The sequence below is a fragment of the Caloenas nicobarica genome, chromosome 1 (genome assembly GCF_036013445.1).
Source record: "Caloenas nicobarica isolate bCalNic1 chromosome 1, bCalNic1.hap1, whole genome shotgun sequence".
In the NCBI taxonomy this organism is placed as follows: Eukaryota; Metazoa; Chordata; class Aves; order Columbiformes; family Columbidae; genus Caloenas; species Caloenas nicobarica.
Window position 1 is genome coordinate 162,848,663 of NC_088245.1, and position 21,985 is coordinate 162,870,647.

The 21,985-nt window shown below is 37.6% G+C and overlaps 1 protein-coding gene across 1 annotated transcript in view; it reads right to left on the reverse strand.

Annotated features, from left to right (window-relative positions):
- GPC5 (glypican 5) overlaps nt 1–21,985 on the reverse strand; it is a 685,893-nt gene that overhangs the window by 304,043 nt on the left and 359,865 nt on the right. Inside the window, exon 7 of the mRNA XM_065655261.1 lies at nt 7,218–7,380. Within this exon, the coding sequence (XP_065511333.1) occupies nt 7,218–7,380 (163 nt within the window). The remainder of the gene's footprint in view (nt 1–7,217; nt 7,381–21,985) is intronic.

Below are 21,985 nucleotides of genomic sequence, written 5' to 3' on the forward strand. Positions count from 1 at the left end.
TATTTATCTGTCCTAAATGCTTTCTTATTTCCACAGCAGTAGAAGGAAAGTAGCCAGTGCCACTCTTACAAAACTGTTAGTTTATGCCACATGCCTGTTGAATGAATTTGAACTTACTACTTTTCAGGTTTTAGCAACTTTCAAAAAAAAAAATGAAAAAAGAACTGCCTACTGCTTTATACCTCCTGAACTTGAGCACACAAAATATACTCTGATATGTCCTATTCTGATCTGGATTCTCCTGTGAAGGTTACAGCTCTTCAGGAGCTCCGTTTTGGAATAATCAGAGAAATAGAAGATACGGTATTGCATGGTTAAGGTATGATGCAGCTTGTGTATCACCTGAACTACCTTTAAACTAATTTGCTGTACATAGATAAGAAAGGAATAAAGTTGGCATCCTGGACGAGATAGTCGTTTTATGTGGTACTGGAGTAATAAATGGGTAATTTATCAGTCTGGAGGATACTGGGGCTTCAATTAGCATGGAGGGAAGGAAAGATCACTCCTTTCCATGGATTCATTCACTTCCTTCTAAACTTTTCCTTCTCACCACCAGGGCCACCCTTCGAGCTGCTTCCTTGGATAGAGAGGGGAAAAAACACAAACTCTACTGATTGGCCTTCCGGATATGTAGGTACTTTTGAGCTGTTTGAACCAACAAGTGACAAACTGAATGAAGAAGTAATATGCCATTTGCTTGTTTTACCCAATTTTAGGTCAAAAAACACAGAAGCAATTACAGAAGACCAGAAAGAAAATTACGATACAGTACTTGCTCAAATAGACTTGACAGTGAATAATATGTCAAGTCTCTCACTTTGGACTATAAAATTAGTTCTGAATAGTACTCTTCTTAAACATGGTGAGTAAAAACATCTTCTGTGTGAAAGCATGTTTTTGTCTGGAATTAGTACAGAAGTCACAGCGGATGCTAATGGGGCAATGCACTCTCTTCTTGCATTTCAAAATAAGGTGGATTGTCCTGTAAGATCTCTCTTTCCTGCTCCTCCTCCACAATCATCTTTTAAATCTGTTCTTTCAAAGACAAACCACCAACTATAGACAGAATTATGAGATGAGGAACACACACAGCCTATTTCTGGAGAGTTTCATAAGGTTAAAGAAAGTCTGCAATTGATTCCATTAAAATACGTTAAGCATCATCATTAAATGTCAGTTCTTCTATCTAAAGAATAAATGGCTAATGATACCCCTTCCACAAAACACAACATAACATCTGGGTATAAAAGCAAGTATTAAAAGTTAGTGCAATATTTAGATCAAGACTGGGATTCACGGCAAGAACTTTTTTTTCTTTAAATTCATTTTTAAGAGAGTTGAGACATTCTGAACTGAGTGAACATAGAAACAGTGGAGTCATGTAGCCCTTCCAAAGACACCTGAATAAGAACAGTTCACATCAACAATGGGGGATTAGGAAGAATACTGTTGTATGTAAACAAAATAAAGCCTAAAATCCTGCTCAGGCCTAAGGCATTTTTCCTTTACTGAGGTAATAGAGAATGCAGTTGAGAGTTTAGAACAATATAACAGAGGGCATACATCATAAGCGAAATTTTATTGATTTCACTATCTGGCAGACACTCACAGACAGCAGAAATCTTATGAGAAGCCCTTCACATCACTTCCATGATGGTTTGGACCCTAATGCTTTACTTTTGGAGCTGAGGATGATGACTGGCATAGAAATAGTGGAAGAAGTTGCCCAGAGCATATAGGAAGAAATTAACTGTGTTACCTGATACCATGTGAAAATTTATAAGACTGTATAACATTTAGTTCCCCACTTATTAATCTTTATCTTCTTCGTTTGATTAGACATTAAATGTTTAAGTAAAGGGGCAGAGAATCATGCAAGAGACCCTAGTTTTGGACCATTTTTCTATTACTTTAATATGATTTACTTTCTGAGACAAAAAGCCTTCTAGTGCACCAGGATAGAGATGAACTCAAAACCACTGGTCAATAACAAGCCTATTGTTAAATAGCTGTGGTAGAAGCATTGAAGTATTTTGAAGCAAATCAGCAGATCCAGATTGGACTTTTCAAATTCAAAACCCTAAAAAATCCTTTGGAATCCATAAAAGCAATTGTTCATTAGAATGTTTAATTTATTTTATTTGTATAGATATATTTTTAAGTTTGCTTCCTAATGAGTTAAAATAGAGATTAAGACTGTTTTAAGGGTAAAAGATAATTTTTTTTAAGATGTCTTAAAGGAAGCCGGGGGGTCTTCATTCAGCATTTAACAGTTTGTGTAGTTATATATGGCTTCAACCCCAGACCGTGAACCCTCATTCTTCATATTCAGTCCCTTCAGTGAATTTATCTCAGTCTAGTCATGTGATTATTCATTTAAGTCCTATGCACCTAATGACAGATGGCTTTTTATAATAATCACAGTTCAAGATAAATACAATAATTTTGTCACATTTGGCTTTGCTGCCTAAAACAGTCTTTTTGTCTTCTTTGTGTCCCAGTCAAGTACTTTGAATGATCATTACTTCAGTGAAACCATGTGTTATGGCATAGCTAAGATTTGTACCCACACTAGTTCTTCTGTTCAGTGAACAGTAACTGCTCAATTCCAGCACATATAGGAGAGGAACGGTTGATGAAGCAACTGAGGCATCTGTACAAATGAGCAATACCATGATCACTGTTGCCATTGCACTTTCTTCGAATTCCACCTGCTCACGTGAATTGGTATTACTGAATTGATGTTGGTGTTCTTATTCTTATTCTGATTTAGGAAAAGATTGTGGCCTCCCCTGAGTAGACTTGACAGTGATGAGAAGCAAGATGGAAAAGCCTCTACAGAATTTGCACAGTTCCAAGCACAGCAGATAGTGACATTTGCTCTTCTTGAGTTAGAGAGGTTAAATGAATTTTCACATGTGCTAGCTTTAAGTAGCTTTGGTCACAGAAGAAGGCATCAGAAACAGATTAAAAAAAAAAAAAAAAAAAAAAAAAGAAAAAAGCAACTATGCTGAAGTGGGTGAAGGAGCAGAAAGAGGAGAAAGGTTGTTTGAGACTTGAGAATGCAGTATAACATCAGATAAGTGACAGAGACTACTTTATATACAGAGATCACAACATAAACCCTTTTCAGAGTTCTTTTCCCTCTACAGCATAGACTGAACAAGAAAATAATAATCTACAGATTAAGTAGACCTAGGAATAAAACATTTTGGGGACTTTTATCCCTCAGACAGAATGAATATCAGGTGAGATAAAAATCAAACAAGTGAGAGACAAGGCTTGCCTGTATATAAGTTAAGCAAAAAGATACCCTTGATATTTCTACATATATGAGCCCTGCACTAGGAGATCTCTAAAGAAACACCCATGTTGCATGTTAAAATGAGAAAAGAAAGACGAAGCAGTGGTAGAACGCTTTTCAGAAAATTAGTGGTCTTGCTAAAAGTCTTACGAGAATTTTGACAGATGGTATTAAGCACCTCAGAGGAGTGATATCAAGATTAGTCTTTCCCCACAGAGCTATTTAAAAAAAAGATTCAAATCAATATATAGGTGATAAGTATTTGTTGTTATTACCTCTTGCATTCTGTAGGGGGTTTTGAGGAGGTAATTCATTGTGACGCATGAAAGAGTCCTGTGGGAACTCCTGGGTTAGAGTAGAATAAAACTAGCAAATGAAGTGTCAAGACTTTATACTACTGTTTATTTTATGAATTTAAAGTGCACAATCCTTTCTTGTACCATTTCTTCAAATAAGAGCACCAATTTGCTATATTTTAAAGAGACTTAGGAAGAGCAAAGCATTCAGAATAATTGTAGGGCTTTGAAATATCTAATGTAATGTAAGGATTGACTGTTTGGTATGAAAACCAGAATTTTTCAAAATACAACATGTTTTGAACACTAGTGCAGTGCTAGGGATATAATTTCTGAGTCATAAATATCAAATTTCTTCATTGGCCTTCCAAAGACTAAACCCTGTCATCACACATTTGTCAGTCTCCAACACTGAGTGAAAAAATTCTTACATCTGTAGCACTGAGTGTAGAAATAAGTCATCTTTGACTTCAGAGGCTATGTTCTCACATAAAATAGCTGGAGGTTTGTCTTGGGAGAAATATATCTCCTCCCTTCCTCTCTGTTCCTTGCAGGTCTGAGGATTATACACATGTTCAGAAGACAACTACATGGTGTCAAATAAAAGGCAGATGTGTCTTTACACTTTATTTTAAACAAAGCAATGTACTTAAAAGGGCTACTTCGGCATCATGCTTTATCAGCTTATTAAGATTATGCATTTTTTTGTAGTCAGGATCATTTTCTTGGTGAAAATGTCTGGAACAACTAAGAAAAAAGAGGGCCAAGCTTTGGCTAGGACCTCCAGATCCTATCATAGTATGGAATAGGTATAATGTCCCTTTATTTCCTGGACAATTATGAGAAAATGCAAAATTGGCCAGAAGAAAAAGACTGTAAAAAGTGTATTTGATGAGGAAAAAATAATACTATTGGTATGTTTTTGGTTTTGTGTGTTTTGTTTTTTTTGTGTGTGTGCTGTTTTTGGTTTTGTTGGTGGTGAGTTTTTTATTTGCTTTGTTTTGTGCTTTTTGTTTGTTTGTTGGTGGGTTGTTTTGGTTTGGATTTCTTTTGTTTGATTTTTTTGGTTTCTTTTATTTGTGTTTGGTTTTGGTTTTGGTTTTTGTTGGTTGGTTGGTTGGCTGGGGTTTTTTTTCTCTTTTTTATAACAGTATGTTTAAGACTAAAAATATAAGTTTCTACACAACAAATCAAGTTTGATTGGTCTTCCACGGCATATATGATAAATATAATCCATATATAAACACAGAGGAGTACTCAGACATTTCTGTCTCTTTGTATACAAGCAAAAAGAAATCAGAATGGACAAAAAAGCACTAGAACTAACAAGCTGACATTGAGGATCAAATATACTGTACTCAACCTCTAGGTTTAGTTAACGTTCAGTCATGCTTTTCAAAGATCAGTAAGCAATATTGCCAGAGTAAATCTAGATTTCAGTTTAAAAACAGGGAGTTCAGGATCTAACTTAGCTTGAAATTGATACCAGTCACCTGAAGCTAAGAAAAGTTCACTAGATTAAATCATGATAACGTTCATATTTTATTTTTTTAATCCTAGTTTCACATGTAAAATCATAAATCTTGAGAACATAATTTTGTTTGCTTACTAAAATGTACTTATTATACCTCTTTTCCCTTTCAATTTCACTTTTAATTCCCAAAGTCCTACTCGCATATCACAATTATTCAAAAGAAGAATTGTTCAAGGTTTTGTTTCATTTATCTTAAATATACACTGAAGTTATTTCTGAAGAAAAATATTTTCCTGATGTATATTGTAACAAAATTCTTACTAATTGGAACGGTTTAACAGTTTTATTCAATGGAAAGTCCATGTCAGTAAGCATGTGCGATACCCTGGAACAAAGTAATGTTGTCTAAGACTCTTTCTGGTAGGCATTCAAGACACCTTGTAAGGTACATTTCAAATATTAAATGCATGTCAGCATAAATCCAGAAAATCACCACAGCTCATCAAAGGTACGAGTAACTCAAGATATATGCACAAGTCATAATATTGAACAGCATGAACTCCTATTTTTGTTAAGTAATGTCTTAGAAAAGGTTCAAATGAAACAGCATTACATGCAAACTTCAGTATGCCTAATACATAGTTTATAATTCTTGCGATTTATAATAGTGTAGTATAAAGAGAATATGAAGGCTAATTATATTTTTGACATTTTGAAAAGATTACACTAAATATATCAATATGAAGAAAATTCTAATGTGGTTGAAGAGGGTGAAAGAAAATGTACTATTCTTGTGATTCTTTTGTCATTTAATATTTGCTTAATAGCACTAGTCATATTCTAAGACTATTTTACAGTCTTTTCATATCATAGGGTGTCATTATCAAATAGATATAATATATCCAGTATTCCAAAGTACATCTGTTCTTAAATATTTGATCTCTAACTTATTTTTTTCAAAGTTAAATCTTCAAAGGCACTCTCAGAAGTCAGTGTCCAAACCATTTTGCAGGTCTCTTAAAATCCCATCTTGAAAATTAATAGACTAGGTTTCAGTGCAATAGCATCTTAGGCTGAATCCAAACTGACCTGAAAAGTCAGTCAGGATGCTCAGACTCTCATTTCTCCACTTGTTTAAATCAGAATTGGGCAAGCATACTGTAGAGCTACATTTCTAAATTGTCTTTTCACTGTCAGGTCAAGAAGGACCTGAAGTTCTCACCTAAGCTTGGAAGTTTGGAGTACACTTAAATTCAGTAAATATAGGTAAATTCAGGGATTGACACCAACCTTGACTTCTTATCTACTAGTATTACAGAGAATGCAGAAAAAAAACATTTTAAAAAAGGCAAAAAAATGCAGTAAAAAAAATGCAAAAAAATTTGCAAAATCAAGAAATGCAATTTTAATGATACCAGGCATCTAATCCCATCATTTCTACTTAAATTTCTACACTGAGAAGGGAAGCAAGACATGCAGTATAACTTCCTGATGCAGAGAAGTAGTTAACCTACTTGTGCTTCAGTCCAATTGCTCATGCTCACAGTTCCATACCACTGAAGTGCACAATTTTTTTTTTTGAAGGAAATTGTTACAAATGTGGTTCAGAAAAGAAACAAACAAACAAACATCCCCTTGTCACACACACCCCCCCTAAAAAAAGTTGAGAAAAGCAGGAAAAAGTGTAAGAAGTAATAATAGCATTGACGCTGACTGGGCTACAGTTCATCGGTTCCAATATTTCTCTGTGAAATTCAGCTACCACAACCAAACCTTATATTTTCCCATAGTTTCATGAACAATTAGAACAATTTCTCTATTTAATTGCCAAACCTTTTATGTTTAAGTAGTAACTCACAGGGACGTGTCATTATAACAACTTTTATTTGACTAAAATACTGTCTTGAGGTCTGTCTACTTTATGCCAAATATATATTAACGTGTCATGATGAAACTGATACTCGTGTTCATTCCATGCTCATAGAAATCATATAATTGCAGTTCTATTCCTGTAAATCTTGGAAACATTATACGGACAACTTTCCCACACCTTTGCCAAGATAATTCAGTGATATTTCTTAGTGGAAAATATGTCAATTCGGTGTTTAAGTGCATGAAGGAAACAGAATCATGGACTTACAGTCTGTAATTTTCAGGACTCTTCTAACTTCTCCACTTCCTGATCCTCCACAGCCATCTTCATCATCACAATCTCCACTGATTTGTTCATCCACACCTCCACCACTGCCTGTTTGTCGGAGATTCCATTTATCATATTTAGGAAATGACTTACCCCGTAACAGCTGAAGACAAGATAGGATATGCAAGTTAGTAGTACATATGGAAAACTTCAGTCAGTACCCAAAATTTCATATATGTCTCGCTAGCAATTACCTGATTTAAAAAGAAAATTCCAGGATCTGCGGAATGAGAATTATGTTTGGGGTTTTTTTGGTTTGGTTTGGTTTGGTTTGGTTTGGTTTGCTTGGGCTTTTTTTGTGTGTTTTTTTAATTGTTGTTGTTTTGGTTTGCTTTGGGATTTTTGTGAGTTTCGTTTGTTTGTTGTTGGTTGGGAGTTTTTTATTTGTTTGTTTTCTGGCTTACAGCCAGATTTTTAAAAGTGGTACTTGGAGAAGTAGACTGAATTTTTAATTTCAAAAAATTAATCCAAAACACACAAGCTAGTACAGGTGGAGCAAGTGCTAGCCTGGAGAGAACTATTTCCCAAATCACATCCAGGTATTGTTCAGTGAGAACTAATAAGAGAGGCCTCCTTTTTATTTATTACTATAGACATGGCTAATAATGCCAGCAGGGTCTACAAGACAGTAGGCAGAGATTTCAAAGTTTAACTCATTTCTCCATTCTGTTGAGCAGAGCTGAGCAATCACCTGAATGATGTTTATTTCTTTCATTTAGCAAATATACAAATGCTCTCATCCATCTTTTTAACTAGTAAGTGGTAGGATTGACATACATAGGTACATACACAATATGCCCTCTGCTCCATCCAGATTCAATTAATTTTATATGTTAGATACACAGAAATTTCATAATTTCTAAAGAAACAGATTCTTACAAATGTTAAGAATTCTTATAACTTTATTTAGTCCAAAATATTACCTGGTGCAGGCTCATGCATTGCACCTGCTTCAATCTAGCAAGATTTCTTTAAAGTAGTCAAAGCTTCGCTGAATCAAATTCTCTAATTTAATAATCAGATGCTTTTTTTCTTCTACAAGTAGCTACTAATTGGTCTGAAACAGACTCAATTTTTTTATACCTTCAAAAATTTTGCTGCTTTGTGGTTTAAGCAAGATGCCGGGTTCATGTTTCCACATAATATACTCAGTTTATTTATGGAGTATGGAGCCACTTCTCAGACTACTTGATCTGATAAGTGCTATACAGTGCACAGCAAAAATATTTTAATCACTACTACAAAGCCATCACTCAGAAAAATCTCAGTAGCCTAATAAAAGCCAGTTGCAACAAACCCCGTGTAAGAACAGGAGAATGCCATTCACCACTGAATCAGCAGAACCAATATATGAAGCACTTTTGATTTAAAAGTTTTATGAGACAGTAATATTCTACCTGAAAGAAAAAATACCTAGATAAAAGAAAAAAGTTCCTTTGTATAGCTGCCCTACTGTCTGCTCATCGTGTAGTCCATGCCATACTTCTGCCAACATAGTATTGATGGAAAGAAAACACAGCCAGTTTAATGAAATACGCCCAGTTAAACAGGACACTTTTTTTTTTTTTTTGGCCAAGTTCAAATCATGACACAGCTCCATAGCCAGCTGTATGATAGGGTATTCTTTATCCCTGAGCTCTGTGGTATAAATGTGGGAATGAACCTCCAGCAAGACAGTTTTTCTAACAAGAGTTGCTGCCAAATTTTCCATAGTATGGTGTGTGTATATATATATTTATACACATTTTTTCAGCCTGAGAACATGCATCCCCCTCTACATTCTGTATCTCTGTGTCAGTCTTAAAAATGTATTGGGTCCATAAGGTCTTTATATTTTGCTGCTTCTCTAAATTTCAGCCCAGAGTAGTTATGTTCTCTTTCCTGTTTTTCCCCCTGCTTATGTCTAGAGATCTGAAAACCCAGACATTCTCACTACATTGGGCTCTAGAAGGGCTCTAGAAGGTAGGGGGGGTCCAAGAGAGCTGGCTAATATTCAAGTATCACTTCCTCCAAGCTCAAGACGGATGCATCCCTATGAGGAAGAAATCAAGTAAAGGGAGTAAGAGGCCAGCATGGATGAGTAAGGAACTCCAGTCAAAATTCAGGTGGAAGAAGGATGTATATGTAACATGGAAAGAGGGACAGACGACCTGGGAGGGATACAAGGAGGCCATTAGAGTATGCAGGGATGCAGTGACGAAGGCCACGCTCCACTTGGAAGCAAATCTGGCCATGGATGTCAAGGGCAACTAGAAGCCAGAGTTACTAAATGCCTTCTTCACTTCCATCTTTACTGCTAAGACTGGCCCTCAGGTATCCCAGACCCTAGAGATAGGAAAGTCTGGCAAAAGGAAGGCTTTCCCTTGGTTGAGGAAGATCCGGTTAAAGATTGTTTAGACAAGCTGAACATCCACAAATCCATGGGCTCTGATGCGATGCACCCATGAGTGCTGAGAGAGTTTGCAGATGTTAGTGCAAAGTCACTCTCCATTATCTTTGAAAGGTCTTGAAGAACAGGAGAGGTGCCTGAGGACTGGAGGAAAGTCAATGTCATTCCAGTCTTCAAAAAGGGCAAGAAGGATGACTCAGGAAACTACAGGCCAGTCAGCCTCACCTGCTTCCCTGGAAAGGTGATGGAAAAGCTCATTCTGGATGTCATCTCCAAGCATGTGGAGGAAAACAAGGTTATCAGGAGTAGTCAGCATGGGTTTACCAAAGGGAAATCATGTTTGACCAACCTGATAGCCTTCTATGATGGTATGACTGGATGGGTAGATGATGGAAGAGCAGTGGATGTTGTCCACCTTGACTTCAGCAAGGCTTTTGACACCGTCCCTCACAACATCCTCGTAGGCAAGCTCAGGAAGTGCAGGTGGGATGAATGAATGGTGAGATGGATCGAGAACTGGTTGGATGGCAGACCTCAGAGGGTTGTGATCAATGGTGCAAAGTCTTATTGGAGGCCTGTTGTTAGTCAGGTTCCCCAGGGGTCAGTGTTAGGTCCAGTTCTCTTCAACCTGTTCATCAATGACCTGGATGAAGAGACTGAGTGCACCCTCAGCAAGTTTGCTGATACCAAACTGGGAGGAAGGGCTGACACACCAGAAGGCTGTGCTGCCATTCAGTGAGATCTGGACAGGCTGGAGGACCGGGCAGGGAAGAACCTGATGAAATTCAACAAGGGCAAGTGTAGGGTCCTGCATCTGGGGAAGAATAACCCCAGGCACCAGTACAGGGTAGGGGCGGACCTGCTGGAAAGCAGCATTGCAGAGAAGGACTTGGGAGTTCTGGCTGACAACAGGTTGACCATGAGTCAGCAATGTGCTCTTGTGGACAAGAAGGCCAATGGTATCCTGGGGTGCGTTAAGAAAAGTGTGAACAGTAGGTCGAGGAAGGTTATCCTCCCCCTCTACTCTGCCCTGGCGAGGCTGCATCTGGAGTACTGCATCCAGTTCTGGACTCCCCAGTTTAAGAAGCGCAACGAATTACTGGAGGGAGTCCAGTGGTAGGCTACAAAGATGATTAGGGGCCTAGAGCACCTTTCTTACGAGGAGACACTCAGAGAGCTGGGTCTGTTCAGCTTGGAGAAGGCTGAGAGGCGATCTCGTCAATGTTTATAAATATCTCAAGGTTGGGTGTCAAGAGGATGGGACCAGACTCCTTTCAGTAGAGCCCAACAATAGGACAAGGGGCAACGGGCACAGACTGAAGCATAGGAGGTTCCATCTGGATATGGGGAAAAACTTATTTACTTTGAGGGTGACAGAGCACTGGAACAGGCTGCCCAGAGAGGTTCTGGAGTCTCCTTCTCTGGAGACATTCAAAACCCACCTGGACACATTCCTGTGCAACCTACTCTAGGTGTACCTGCTTTAGCAGGTGGGTTTGACTAGATGATCTCCAGAGGTCCCTTCCAACCCTAACCATTCTGTGATTCTGTAATTGTTTTAAATGTAGGTTCAAGGTTGAAAAAGTGTTCTTCAACTTTTTCAAAACTTTTCACTGTACTTGAAAGAGCAGAGAATTAGGAATGAACTAGTTCATTTGTAATTTGTGTTTTGTTATTCTCTTCAGGCTCCTTAATTGTACAAGGAGAACTATTGTCTCCGTATTAGTTCATAAATCTCAGTGCTGGTTCTCTACTATGCATGCCTTAGATCTAATATAAATTCATTATTAAATTTATACATTCCATGTACTTCACCAAAGCTAGCTTGATTCACATTAGAAAGACAGATAAAGTGTATTTAAAATTATTATTCTGTTGTGCTGCAATTTTTTATAAAGCTATTATTTAAGAGGAAAAAAACCCACACTACTGACTAGACAATTTTGTTGTATACACTTACTGGGTCTTCCAGCAGAATAAGGAGGATTACTAGGTGTATAACATGTGCCCCAAAAAGCTAGTACAATAAATGTTCTTCCCTTTGTATCACAGGTTAAAATAATCTCTCTTTCTTTTAGGTGTCCAAAAAAGGTTTTCCAATCTATCAAATTTCGGTCTTTAAAGAAAAAAAAAATTCTTAATTGTGCATCGTCTTTCAGTTTCAATGAAAATGGCAGCAAACAGTATTGGCAATAATGTTAGTTTGACTGAGATTGCAGTAGGCATGCCAATATTCCAGGCTAGATTTGCTGGATCTTTCCCTTAATTTCTGTGAAAATTTGTTGAACTAAAATTTTTATATGAAAAACATGCCTTCTGCTGGGGGATTTTATTTTCACAGAAAGTTTGTGTTTTCTTACAACTACTGTGGTACATGTGCACAGTTGAATGATTCATGTGTAAGTCAATTGAAAGGTTCCTTGGAGTCTCCAACTTCACACCTTGACTATGTAGCTTTGGGAAGCTGAGCCTCCAGCTCAGATCTTTCACTGCCCAATTGTTTAAAAGCCCTTTGGGATTTTCACTGATGGCTTAGTGGAGCACTGTATTTGTCAAAAGTAGCAATTTTGAAAAAGGTTATAATACCAAAAAGAACCACTAATATATTTTGTGCAATTACATCTTTTAAAATGAAAATATATGTTTGCATGACAGAAGTTACATTGTTGTATTAAAGTACTTACAGGCTTCTGTAAATATATGACTTGGTACTATGTAACATTGCAGTAAGAAAAAGGACTGCTGACAGCAGCTACAGAGGCATCTATAAGGGTGTTCAAAGCTTCCTGACAAATCTCAGAGTGTAAGCATAATTAGGCAAATTATCACTAAGAATGTATGGTTGACCCACAGTCCTACAGGGTCTGGTAATTTTTCAAGATTATTTAAGGTTTTTATCAATGACCTGGGAAGCAGTATTAAACGCAAAACATTAATGATAAACCTTTCACTGCTACAAGAACTGGAGAACTACTAAATAACAAAGAAAAGGGACAAACTGTCTAAGAAAATACCTCATCTGGTAAGCCAGGCAACTGAATGAATTTTTAAACATATAGTATAATAAAATATAGACAAATGCAAACTTGCAAGCCTTTGTATTACATGCATAGTAGAAGACAAAATATACTGTTCTGTAAAATAATTGTGGGTGTCCTGGATAGCCAGCAAACTATGAATTATCAAGAATAGTGTTCTAGCCAAAGATTTTAATGAGATATCTTTGGGGACAGAAATAGGAATACTAAGTCATATTAGGGATGTTATATTACTCCTAAATCCAGTTCTTGTTTCTTCAGTTCAAAAAGGATGGTACAGAAGTGAGTTCTATTACAGTGGTTAAAAAGGAAAAAAAATACTTTCATTTTTAACCCAGCAGCTCATCCTTTAGTACAATAAAAAAACCAAAACCAAAAACAAAAACACCTCAAGAATTTATTTAACCAGTCTTGTAAATGCCTGTATGGCAAACACAAATTTGACAGACTTGTGTAGCAGGTCAAAGCATATGAAAATAGCAAATGGATGAAAACATTTTATTTACACATTCAAAGTGAATAAAACAAAACTATATTATCAATATTCTTTTAAATGAGGGTTTTTCTAAATCAAAATAATTTATTAACAGGTTTTGTCAGATACTTGTAAAATATATATATGTATATGATCTGGATCAAATAGGTTTTGGTCTTAAAGCATGAATTAATTCAGAGGTTCAAGGACAGGGCATACAGGAGGTTAGACAAAATAGCCAAAATGGTTCCTTCTAGCTCTCAAAAATCTATGAATTCATATAGGTAAATCTGTTTTAGATGAGAAGATTTTTTTACATTCCTGTGCTTGGAGGAAGTTACAAATGATTTCATCTGTCATGAATGATGAACACTCAAAGGCAAGCGAACTCATGTTTACACTATTGAAACTGATGTGATATTGGTTCTCTTTCAACAAAAATCTAGCATCCTATTATCTTACACATCATATACCTTCTGGGGAAACATTGATTTTATATGAATTTTATTTTATTCTTTTTCAATAAAAATATCTTCACGGTACTGTGTTGCAGTCAATGTGAAACCAAGCTCAGTCATAATATTTCCTCTTTTTCATGTAAGTGTGTATCATAAGTACTTGTGGAGGGAATCCCAAAGGAGCCCAGCTGTGAATCCAATTAACCTAATCAAATCAAACCTAGAAGAATTATTTCTAGATGTATGACTATTTTGAACTCTTTCAAATGAGAGGAATAAACTATGCTAAAGTTTATTCCTCTGCTTAGCATTACATATCTGAATACTTAAAAATAAATCATTTTTCTTTAGTGATCTCATTTAAAAACTACTAATGCCTCTGCAGGCCAGAATGTCCTGCAGGTTTGTGTTTCCAGTAATGCAAAAGATCCTTAACAAAAAATGTGTATTCCAAATCAGAAGTCCAGCTTATACCAGAGACTGCTATTTAGATAAATAGTATTACAACTCTTTTAGTCCCTCATGATAGTGCCCTGTAGTTTGGTTTTGTTTCTTTTGTTTTGTTGGTTTATTTTTTTTTTTTTTAATTAAAAGATGTAGTTTTGTGTGAAGTACAAGAGCCCTTTTTAACTTTTTGCTTTTTCAGTGAGGTTTTCAAAGAAAAAATGAGATTTCTAACCAGCTATAGCCTTTACATCCCTGTGACGACGCAGAGAGTACAAGCAATGCACACACTGCTGTGCCCAACCCATTGCTTTCTGCCCAAAATCCAGGGCTAAAACTCTGAGTTTCAAGCCTGCAGACTCATTCCGCTCCATAAAATCACCAGCCAAACAGCAGTCTGAAATTCTGATGGAAGTAATACAACATTTCTCTCAAGTCTAAGCCAACTGATCTGAACACAGAAAGAAGCAGAGATTAATTCTGCCCAGCGAGCACAAGCAAGAATCAGGAAGGTGGCTGGGAGCCAGCACTGCACCACACAGCTCCAACACCCTTTGTGCTTTCTTGATATACATTTAGTACCCCAGGATCAAAGCAGTTGCTGCTCGAATATTAGAAACAGGAATTACCCGTCTTATTATTATATTACTGCTTCAAAATTTCTTCTCAGTAGTTATTTATGTAGTGCTCAAGACCACTTAGTACGCAAACAAAATTTTCAGAGAAAGCTAACTACTGAAATAGGTAGAAATGACTAACAATTTTCACTGAAGGTGCAGTTCAACAAAGGCAGGTTGTGGGTCCAACCACAAGCATACATTGTCCATTTTGTTCCATCATTAGTATGCTTTCTGGCAACCAGAGATTTGAACTGACCCAATAAGCACTCTCCATAAAAATGCTTGACCCCAGTCCGAACCTTTAACATAGCCTAGGGACTGTTCCAAACAGGCAGCCTGGATATGGTTTTTCTGCTCTGGCAAGTAGGACACTTGTAGTCCTTGACCAATTTTATTTAATACAACAGATACAACATTTTTGGATCTCTACAGTACTGAATAAAAGAGAACCAGGGAATGTGCTAGAGCAATAGATACTGAATGTTGACATAGTCCCTGCTCATTGTAGGGGGGTTGGACTAGATGACCTTTGAAAGTCCCTTCCAACACAAACTATTTTATGATTCTGTGATTTCTCAGTATTTGTAACTTACATCTGTTTTGGATTATTTCAACCAGTTCCCACTAAGGTAAATCTCTTATTAAAGAGGTTAATTGTAAGCACTGGGAACGTGGAGCAGTGTGTGTTCTCATCGTTGATCCTTTTCTTATTTAGCAGAATAGATACAGCTCCTAAATGTAACTGTGCCTCAATAAATATCCTTTTCCTAATTTGTTACATGATTAAAGACAAAGTATTCTCTGCTGTAAAAATCTTGAGTGCATTTTACAGCTAAAACCCCTCCACTCAGATTCTCACATGAGTTCTCTCACGAGCTATTACTTTTCTTTCCACTGGTTCCAAGTGAATAAGGAAGCAAAAGCTTGGTGCCTTGGTGTACTCCCTACTAGCAGAATTATGCAAACTATAAACTGGATTTGTTTAAAAAACATTCAGGTTTTTTTCACCTTAAAAATGGCCTTAAAATGTTTTGCTAACAACTCAACGTAGGTTTAAATCATCCTCAGAAAATTAGGTAAATGAGTCAAGCATTTCTAAGATAACAAAGAGCAAAATTAAACCCCATGAAAATAGCTTGTACTCTTCTTTCTGTCAAGGTAGTTGAAATAACAGAACAAAGTCATATTATATATGATTAATGTTTAGAGACTAATGTTCTCCACCCACTTCAACCATCCATGAAGATAATATAGCTACAAGCAGAAGTAGTTGATAATAATAATAATAAAAGAACAATATATACATTTCAGGAAAAAAAACACAAACAAACAAACAAACATCACCATCAAAATTTCATTTAAAATATTTCTAAAGCTATAGTATGAGCATGTTCAATATTTCTTCTTTAGAGCCATGGATCTGCTTGGGGTTTTTTTATATCACTGTTCTGTTCATCTGTTTCATTGTGTATCTTTTAAGGTTATTGGTATAATCTCCTCTACCAGACATTACAAATAATTTTTCAGGTAATTTGCAAATAATTTTATCATTTACCTTATCCTCGTGCATTTTTAGACCTTTCTCCATGGCAAGGATGGATACTAATAGATATAACATATATTAGACCATTTTCTACTCTCTTAATAGTAGACTGAAATAACATTCTTCTTCAGCAGCTGAAATGCTCTCTTTCCAGAACAGATTTTGGGAAACACTAGATAGTTTAAAATCAAGTGGTTTCATGAACAATAAAGGTTCAACGATAACAAATAAAAGAATTGCTTTAAATAACACGGCATACTGTGATCAGATAAAGCTCATTTGAACAAGCTTACTCCAGAGTTTGGGTGCCTTTTGTCTCCAGATTCACACAACCCAGTATAGATGTCAACAAATCTAGGTGTTTTTTCTGTAAGTAAGGTGTCTAGGGTCCTCAGTAGTAATCTGCATGTTAGAGGTTTGATTCAAGTTTCTGGACGTGGTTGTCTAGTGCCATTTGAGGTGGCCTAGGGTACCTGGGTCGCTACATGCGCAGAGAGATGTGACAGAGAATTTGCATCCTGACCTTGAATGTTTCCAGTGATGGGGCATCTACCACCGCTCTGGGCAACCTCTTCCAGTATTTCACCACCCTCATTGTAAAACCTTTCTTCCTCTTGTCTAACCTGAATCTCCCCTCTTTTAGTTTAAAGCCATTGTCTCTTGTCCTGTCATAACAGGCCCTTCTAAAACGTCTGTCCCCATCTTTCTTATCAGCCCCTTTTAAGTACTGAAAGGCCACAATAAGGTCTCTCTGGGGCCTTCTCTTCTCCAGGCTGAACAACCCCAACTCTCTCAGCCTGTCCTCACAGCAGAGCTGTTCCAGCCCTCTGATCATCTTGGTGGCCTCCTCTGGACCCTCTCCAACAGGTCCATGTCTTACTGAAGGCTCTGGAGCTGGATGCAGGACTCCGCATGGGGTCTCACCAGAGTGGAGAGGCAGAATCACCTGCTGGCCACACACCTTTTGATGCAGCCCAACATGCAATTGGCCTTCTGGGCTGCAAGCACACATTGCCAGTTCATGTCCAGTCTCTCATCCACCAGTACCCTCAAGTCCTTCTCAGCAGGGCTGCTCTCAATCCCTTCATCCCGCAACATGTAGTGATACCAGGCAGGACCTTGCAGTTGCTCTTGTTGAACCTCATGAGGTTCACATGAGTCCATTTCTCAAGCTTGTCCAGGTCCCTCTGGATGGCATCCTGTCCCTCTGGCGTGTCAACTGGTGTCATCTGCAATCTTGCTCAGGGTGCGCTCTATCCTAATGTCTATGTCATTGATGAAGATGTTAAACAGTATTGGACCAAGTACAGAACCCTGAGGGACATCACTTGTTACTGGTGTCCATGCAGATATTGTTCCATTGATCGCTACTCTCTGTGTGTGACCATCCAGCCAGTTCCTCATCCACTGAACAGTCCACCCATCAAATCAATATCTGTCCAATTTAGAGAGAAGGATGTTGTGGGGGACTGTGTAAAAGGCTTTACAGAAGTCCAGATAGACAACATGGATAGCCCTTCCTTTGTCCACTGATGCAGTTACTCCATTGTAGAAGGCCACTAGTTTTGTCAGGCAAGACTTGCCCTTGGTGAAGCCATGCTGGTTGTCTCAAGTCACCTCCCCTTCCTTCATGTGCCTTAGCAGAGCTTCTGGAAGGATCTGTTCCTTGATCTTCCCAGACACAGAGGTGAGGCTGACAGGTCAGTAGTTCCTAGCATCCTCCTTTCCGCCCTTTTTAAAAATGGGTGTTATGTTTCCTTTTTTCCAGTCATCAGGGACCTCACCTGACTGCCATGACTTCTCAAATATCACGGAGAGTGGCTTGGCAACTATGTTAGCCAGTTCCCTCAGGAGTCTGAGATGCATCTCATGGGGTCACATAGACTTGTGTTTGTTGAGTTTCCTTAAATGGTCACGAACCCGATTCTCACTTACAGTAGGAGGCATTTTGCTCCCCCAGTCCCTGTCTTGCAATTCATTTTCCACTTAAGAAATGTGGGAAGAGAGCTTGCCAGTGAAGACTGAAGCAAAGAAGTTGTTAAGTACCTCAGCTTTCTCCTTGTCTGTAGTTACCAGTTTACCAGTTTTGCTCAGAGGGAGGGCAAACTTTCTTTGACCTTCCTTTTCTTGTTGACATACCTGTAGAAGCCCTTCTTGTTATTCTTTGAGTCCCCTGCCAAGTTCAGCTCCAGCTGTGCCTTAGCCTTCCTGATCCCATCTCTGCACAACCGGTCAGTGTCCCTATACTGTTCCCAGGATACCTGTCCCTGCTTCCCCTGCCTGTGCATTTCCTTCTTGCCCTTTAGTTTGACCAGCAAGTGTCAACTCAGGCATGCTGGCCTCTTGCCCTCCTTACTCGATTTCTTACACCTGGGGATCGAGAGCTCTTGCGCTCTATGGAAAGCGTCCTTAAAGATCTGCCAGCTCTGTTCTGCTCCCTCATCCCTGAGGGCAGTTTCCCAGGGGGTCCTATAGACTAACTCCCTGAAGAGCTGAAGATTGGCTTTCTTAAAATTCAGGGTCATGACTTTACTCTTGGCCTGTCCCACATCCCTCAGGACTGCAAACTCCATGAGCAGCCTAGGCTGCCTCCAATCTTGACATCACAAATTGGCTCTCTTGTATTGGTGACCATCAGGTCCAGCATCACATCCCCCTGGTTGGGCTGCCTATTACCTGGCTGAGGAAGTTATCCTCAATGGAGTCTCTTGGATTGCCTACAGCTCACCATGCTGCTTTTCCAGCAGATGACATTATATCATTATGCTATTATTATATATTTAGCCATTATATTGTTATTATATATTTATCCAGACATTGTATTTTTTGTTTGTTTCTTTGGTAACAACACAGGTCCTAGCACAACTGGGCCAAGTGGAAAAAAGCGCAATGGAATCCCAACCATTAATTAGATGCTATATGTATAAAATGGAAAATTTCATTAATTATTTTTATGTTCTGTCTATATATAAATGTACTACTAGCAAGAATAAAGATCAAATTATTTGTGAGAAAAAATACTGATTACAACTTAGGAATTAAACTTTGTGAAAAAAAATTCAGTTCAAATATTTTCAGTGCTAACAGCTAGAACTTACAAAACCACATGGAGATGTAATCACAATTAAATATATTGAACTCAGCCAGTTTCAATTAATCTGAAGACTATTGTTACATAAGACAGCTTTTCAAATATGAAGTCAATGCATACCAAAGAAGCTGTGAAAACCGAAGAGAATTCACCAACCGACAACGATTCATGTATATGGACATGAGTACGTGAACATTGGCTCATTATTATGCACTGGTTTGTACTGGTAACAGTATAAATCAATTAGTCTGGCTGTTTCTTCCAGAAAGAATCCTGACGGTAACAAAACAATAAATATTTATTTTATTATTTTAAGAAAAAAAAAAGTATTTAAAACTTCAACACCTACGTTTATGTAAAATTGTAACTGAAAATTAAGCTAATATTGGGTTATACAGCAAATAATCTATCCTACATAATTTGTCCATCTGTGCGGTTCCAGCCCCTGGCAATTCTGAGCTTATATCTACAAAACAGAAGACCCCTCACTTTTATGACATGAATTGTTACTTAAGAAGAGTTAACGATCTGTAAACCCTAGTTTCCTCTCAGTATCAGGGAAAACATAAGACTAAAGTTACAGCTGCAGTGAATTAAATGTTATGACAGATAATGAAAATTGCAGACGGACTATTTCAGGGTCTGATTTCTCCTTATACTTCACAGATCTGCAGGTGAAAGGACATGATATTGAGCCAGTTAAAAGAAGAATTTTAAAAATATCAACACTTTCTGGAATGCTTTTCACTTTAAAAGAATAACACATTACTTGACATTTAATCTGGAGAGTCAGTCAGAAGATGTTAGAGAAGAAGTCGTATTACCATGATCAGTGGTGCCATCATGAGCAAAATTATTACCAGATTATTAGAGCTACATTATATTCCCTATTGCTACTCTATTGTGAGGTGATAAATTGATGATTTATCCAGAGAACTGATTCTCTTGAATGTAATTCAGTGGATGGACAGTGGAGGGGACTCACCAGCAGTGCTGACTCACACTGCTTTCTCATATCCACCAGCAGCATGATAAAGCCATGTTCCTTTTTCCCTTGATAACATTTCCAGCTCTCATGTGAGTGGACTCTGGAGTGAGTGAGGCAGATCAATAGCTGCTGTGTAAAATCCATGAAGACTAAGTTGACAGCAGGGCTAGTATTGCATTTAAGGAGACGTTTTAATGATAATAACCTTGCCTGTAACTATTTCTGCTACATAATTCAACCCCAAATTTAGGGATCAAAAGGAAGAGCTTCTTGATAGTTGGATAGAATTCATGTCAATGAATTACACGTATTTACATCTGAGCTACTCCTCCTGATATCTTCTGGTCAGCAGAAAGAAACCGGAATATTTAAGGCCCCTCCTCTGACACATTTTAGGCTTATCTATAGGATGAGGTGGGTTGCATCATAGAACCACCTGTTTTTCTCGATTGGCAAGAGAGATCAGATCAGATATGAGTAGATATATAGCTACACGAATCCTACAATGTAACAGTGTTGAGAACGGGTGCACAGCAATTAAGGCATCTCATAAGGGATGCTATTTAGCTGTAAAGTTATGCCAAAAGCTACACACAGCTGATTCAGTTGGAAAACAGTTGTGGTCATTTGACCTGGGGAGTCAAAGACATCCCAGCCTGCTGCTAAGATTTAATTCTTTTGCTCCTCACTCTAAAAACTCCATGAAAGGCCTGTGGGCTGACTAATCTTTAAGTGAGACTTTCCTCATTGTAGCACACAGCACAAAATGTTGCCTTAAAGCAAAAAACCCTGAAGCTTCTGTTTTATCTGTATTGTTATTTGGTTGTATGAAAAATGAACAAATAAATTCAGGGCAATAGAATTATTCAATTTCCCTCAGACAAAAAAACTGACTGGATTTTGTTCAGCTTGAGGCATTTAGACTTTAATTTAGGCTATTGACTAACATTTAAAAGTCCTTTTTAATTGTTCTGTGCAGCTTGAGAAATAAATTATTTTCTATCTATTTTGACATGATAATTGAGCTTCACATGCACCATTTTATAAATTGAATAAGCTCCTGTAACAGAACAAAAGTATGTTTCATTCAGCTGAGGTGCTGTGTGTGTTTAACATACAGTAATGAGGAAGCTGCTTAGAGCTTGGAAAATAAAAAAAAATAGCCTGGAAGAGAGTACAGATATATTAAGGAAGTAGTTACAGAAATAATTTTTGCCATTTTCTGATGTAGAAGTTCTTTCTACAGTTTTATGACATTTTCAGAGATATCACTTGTCCAGTTTTTTGTGAAGAAATAGGAGAACAAGAAGCAAAGGAAACAAAACATTTGTTTAAATGAGATGGGAGCTGACTATCAAACAAACAAACAAACAAAAATCACTCATCTGAAATTTTGATGTTAGAATTTGGACAAAGTCATTGAGACCATGACAGGTAACAAAACATAATATGAAGGATGCAGATATGAGGAGAGCTAGCTCCTCCTAAGGCACACTATAGGGAAGGACTCCATAGTCCTATCTCAGATATAAGAGGGTCTCAGAAGGTAGTCGTGTCCACTTGGTATCTCTCCGATCATTTTTTCTGAAAACAAAAGGGCTAAAATAATATTGCAGTAGGAAATAAGAGAGTCAGAAAGAAGTAAATAAGTCTGTTTCTGTC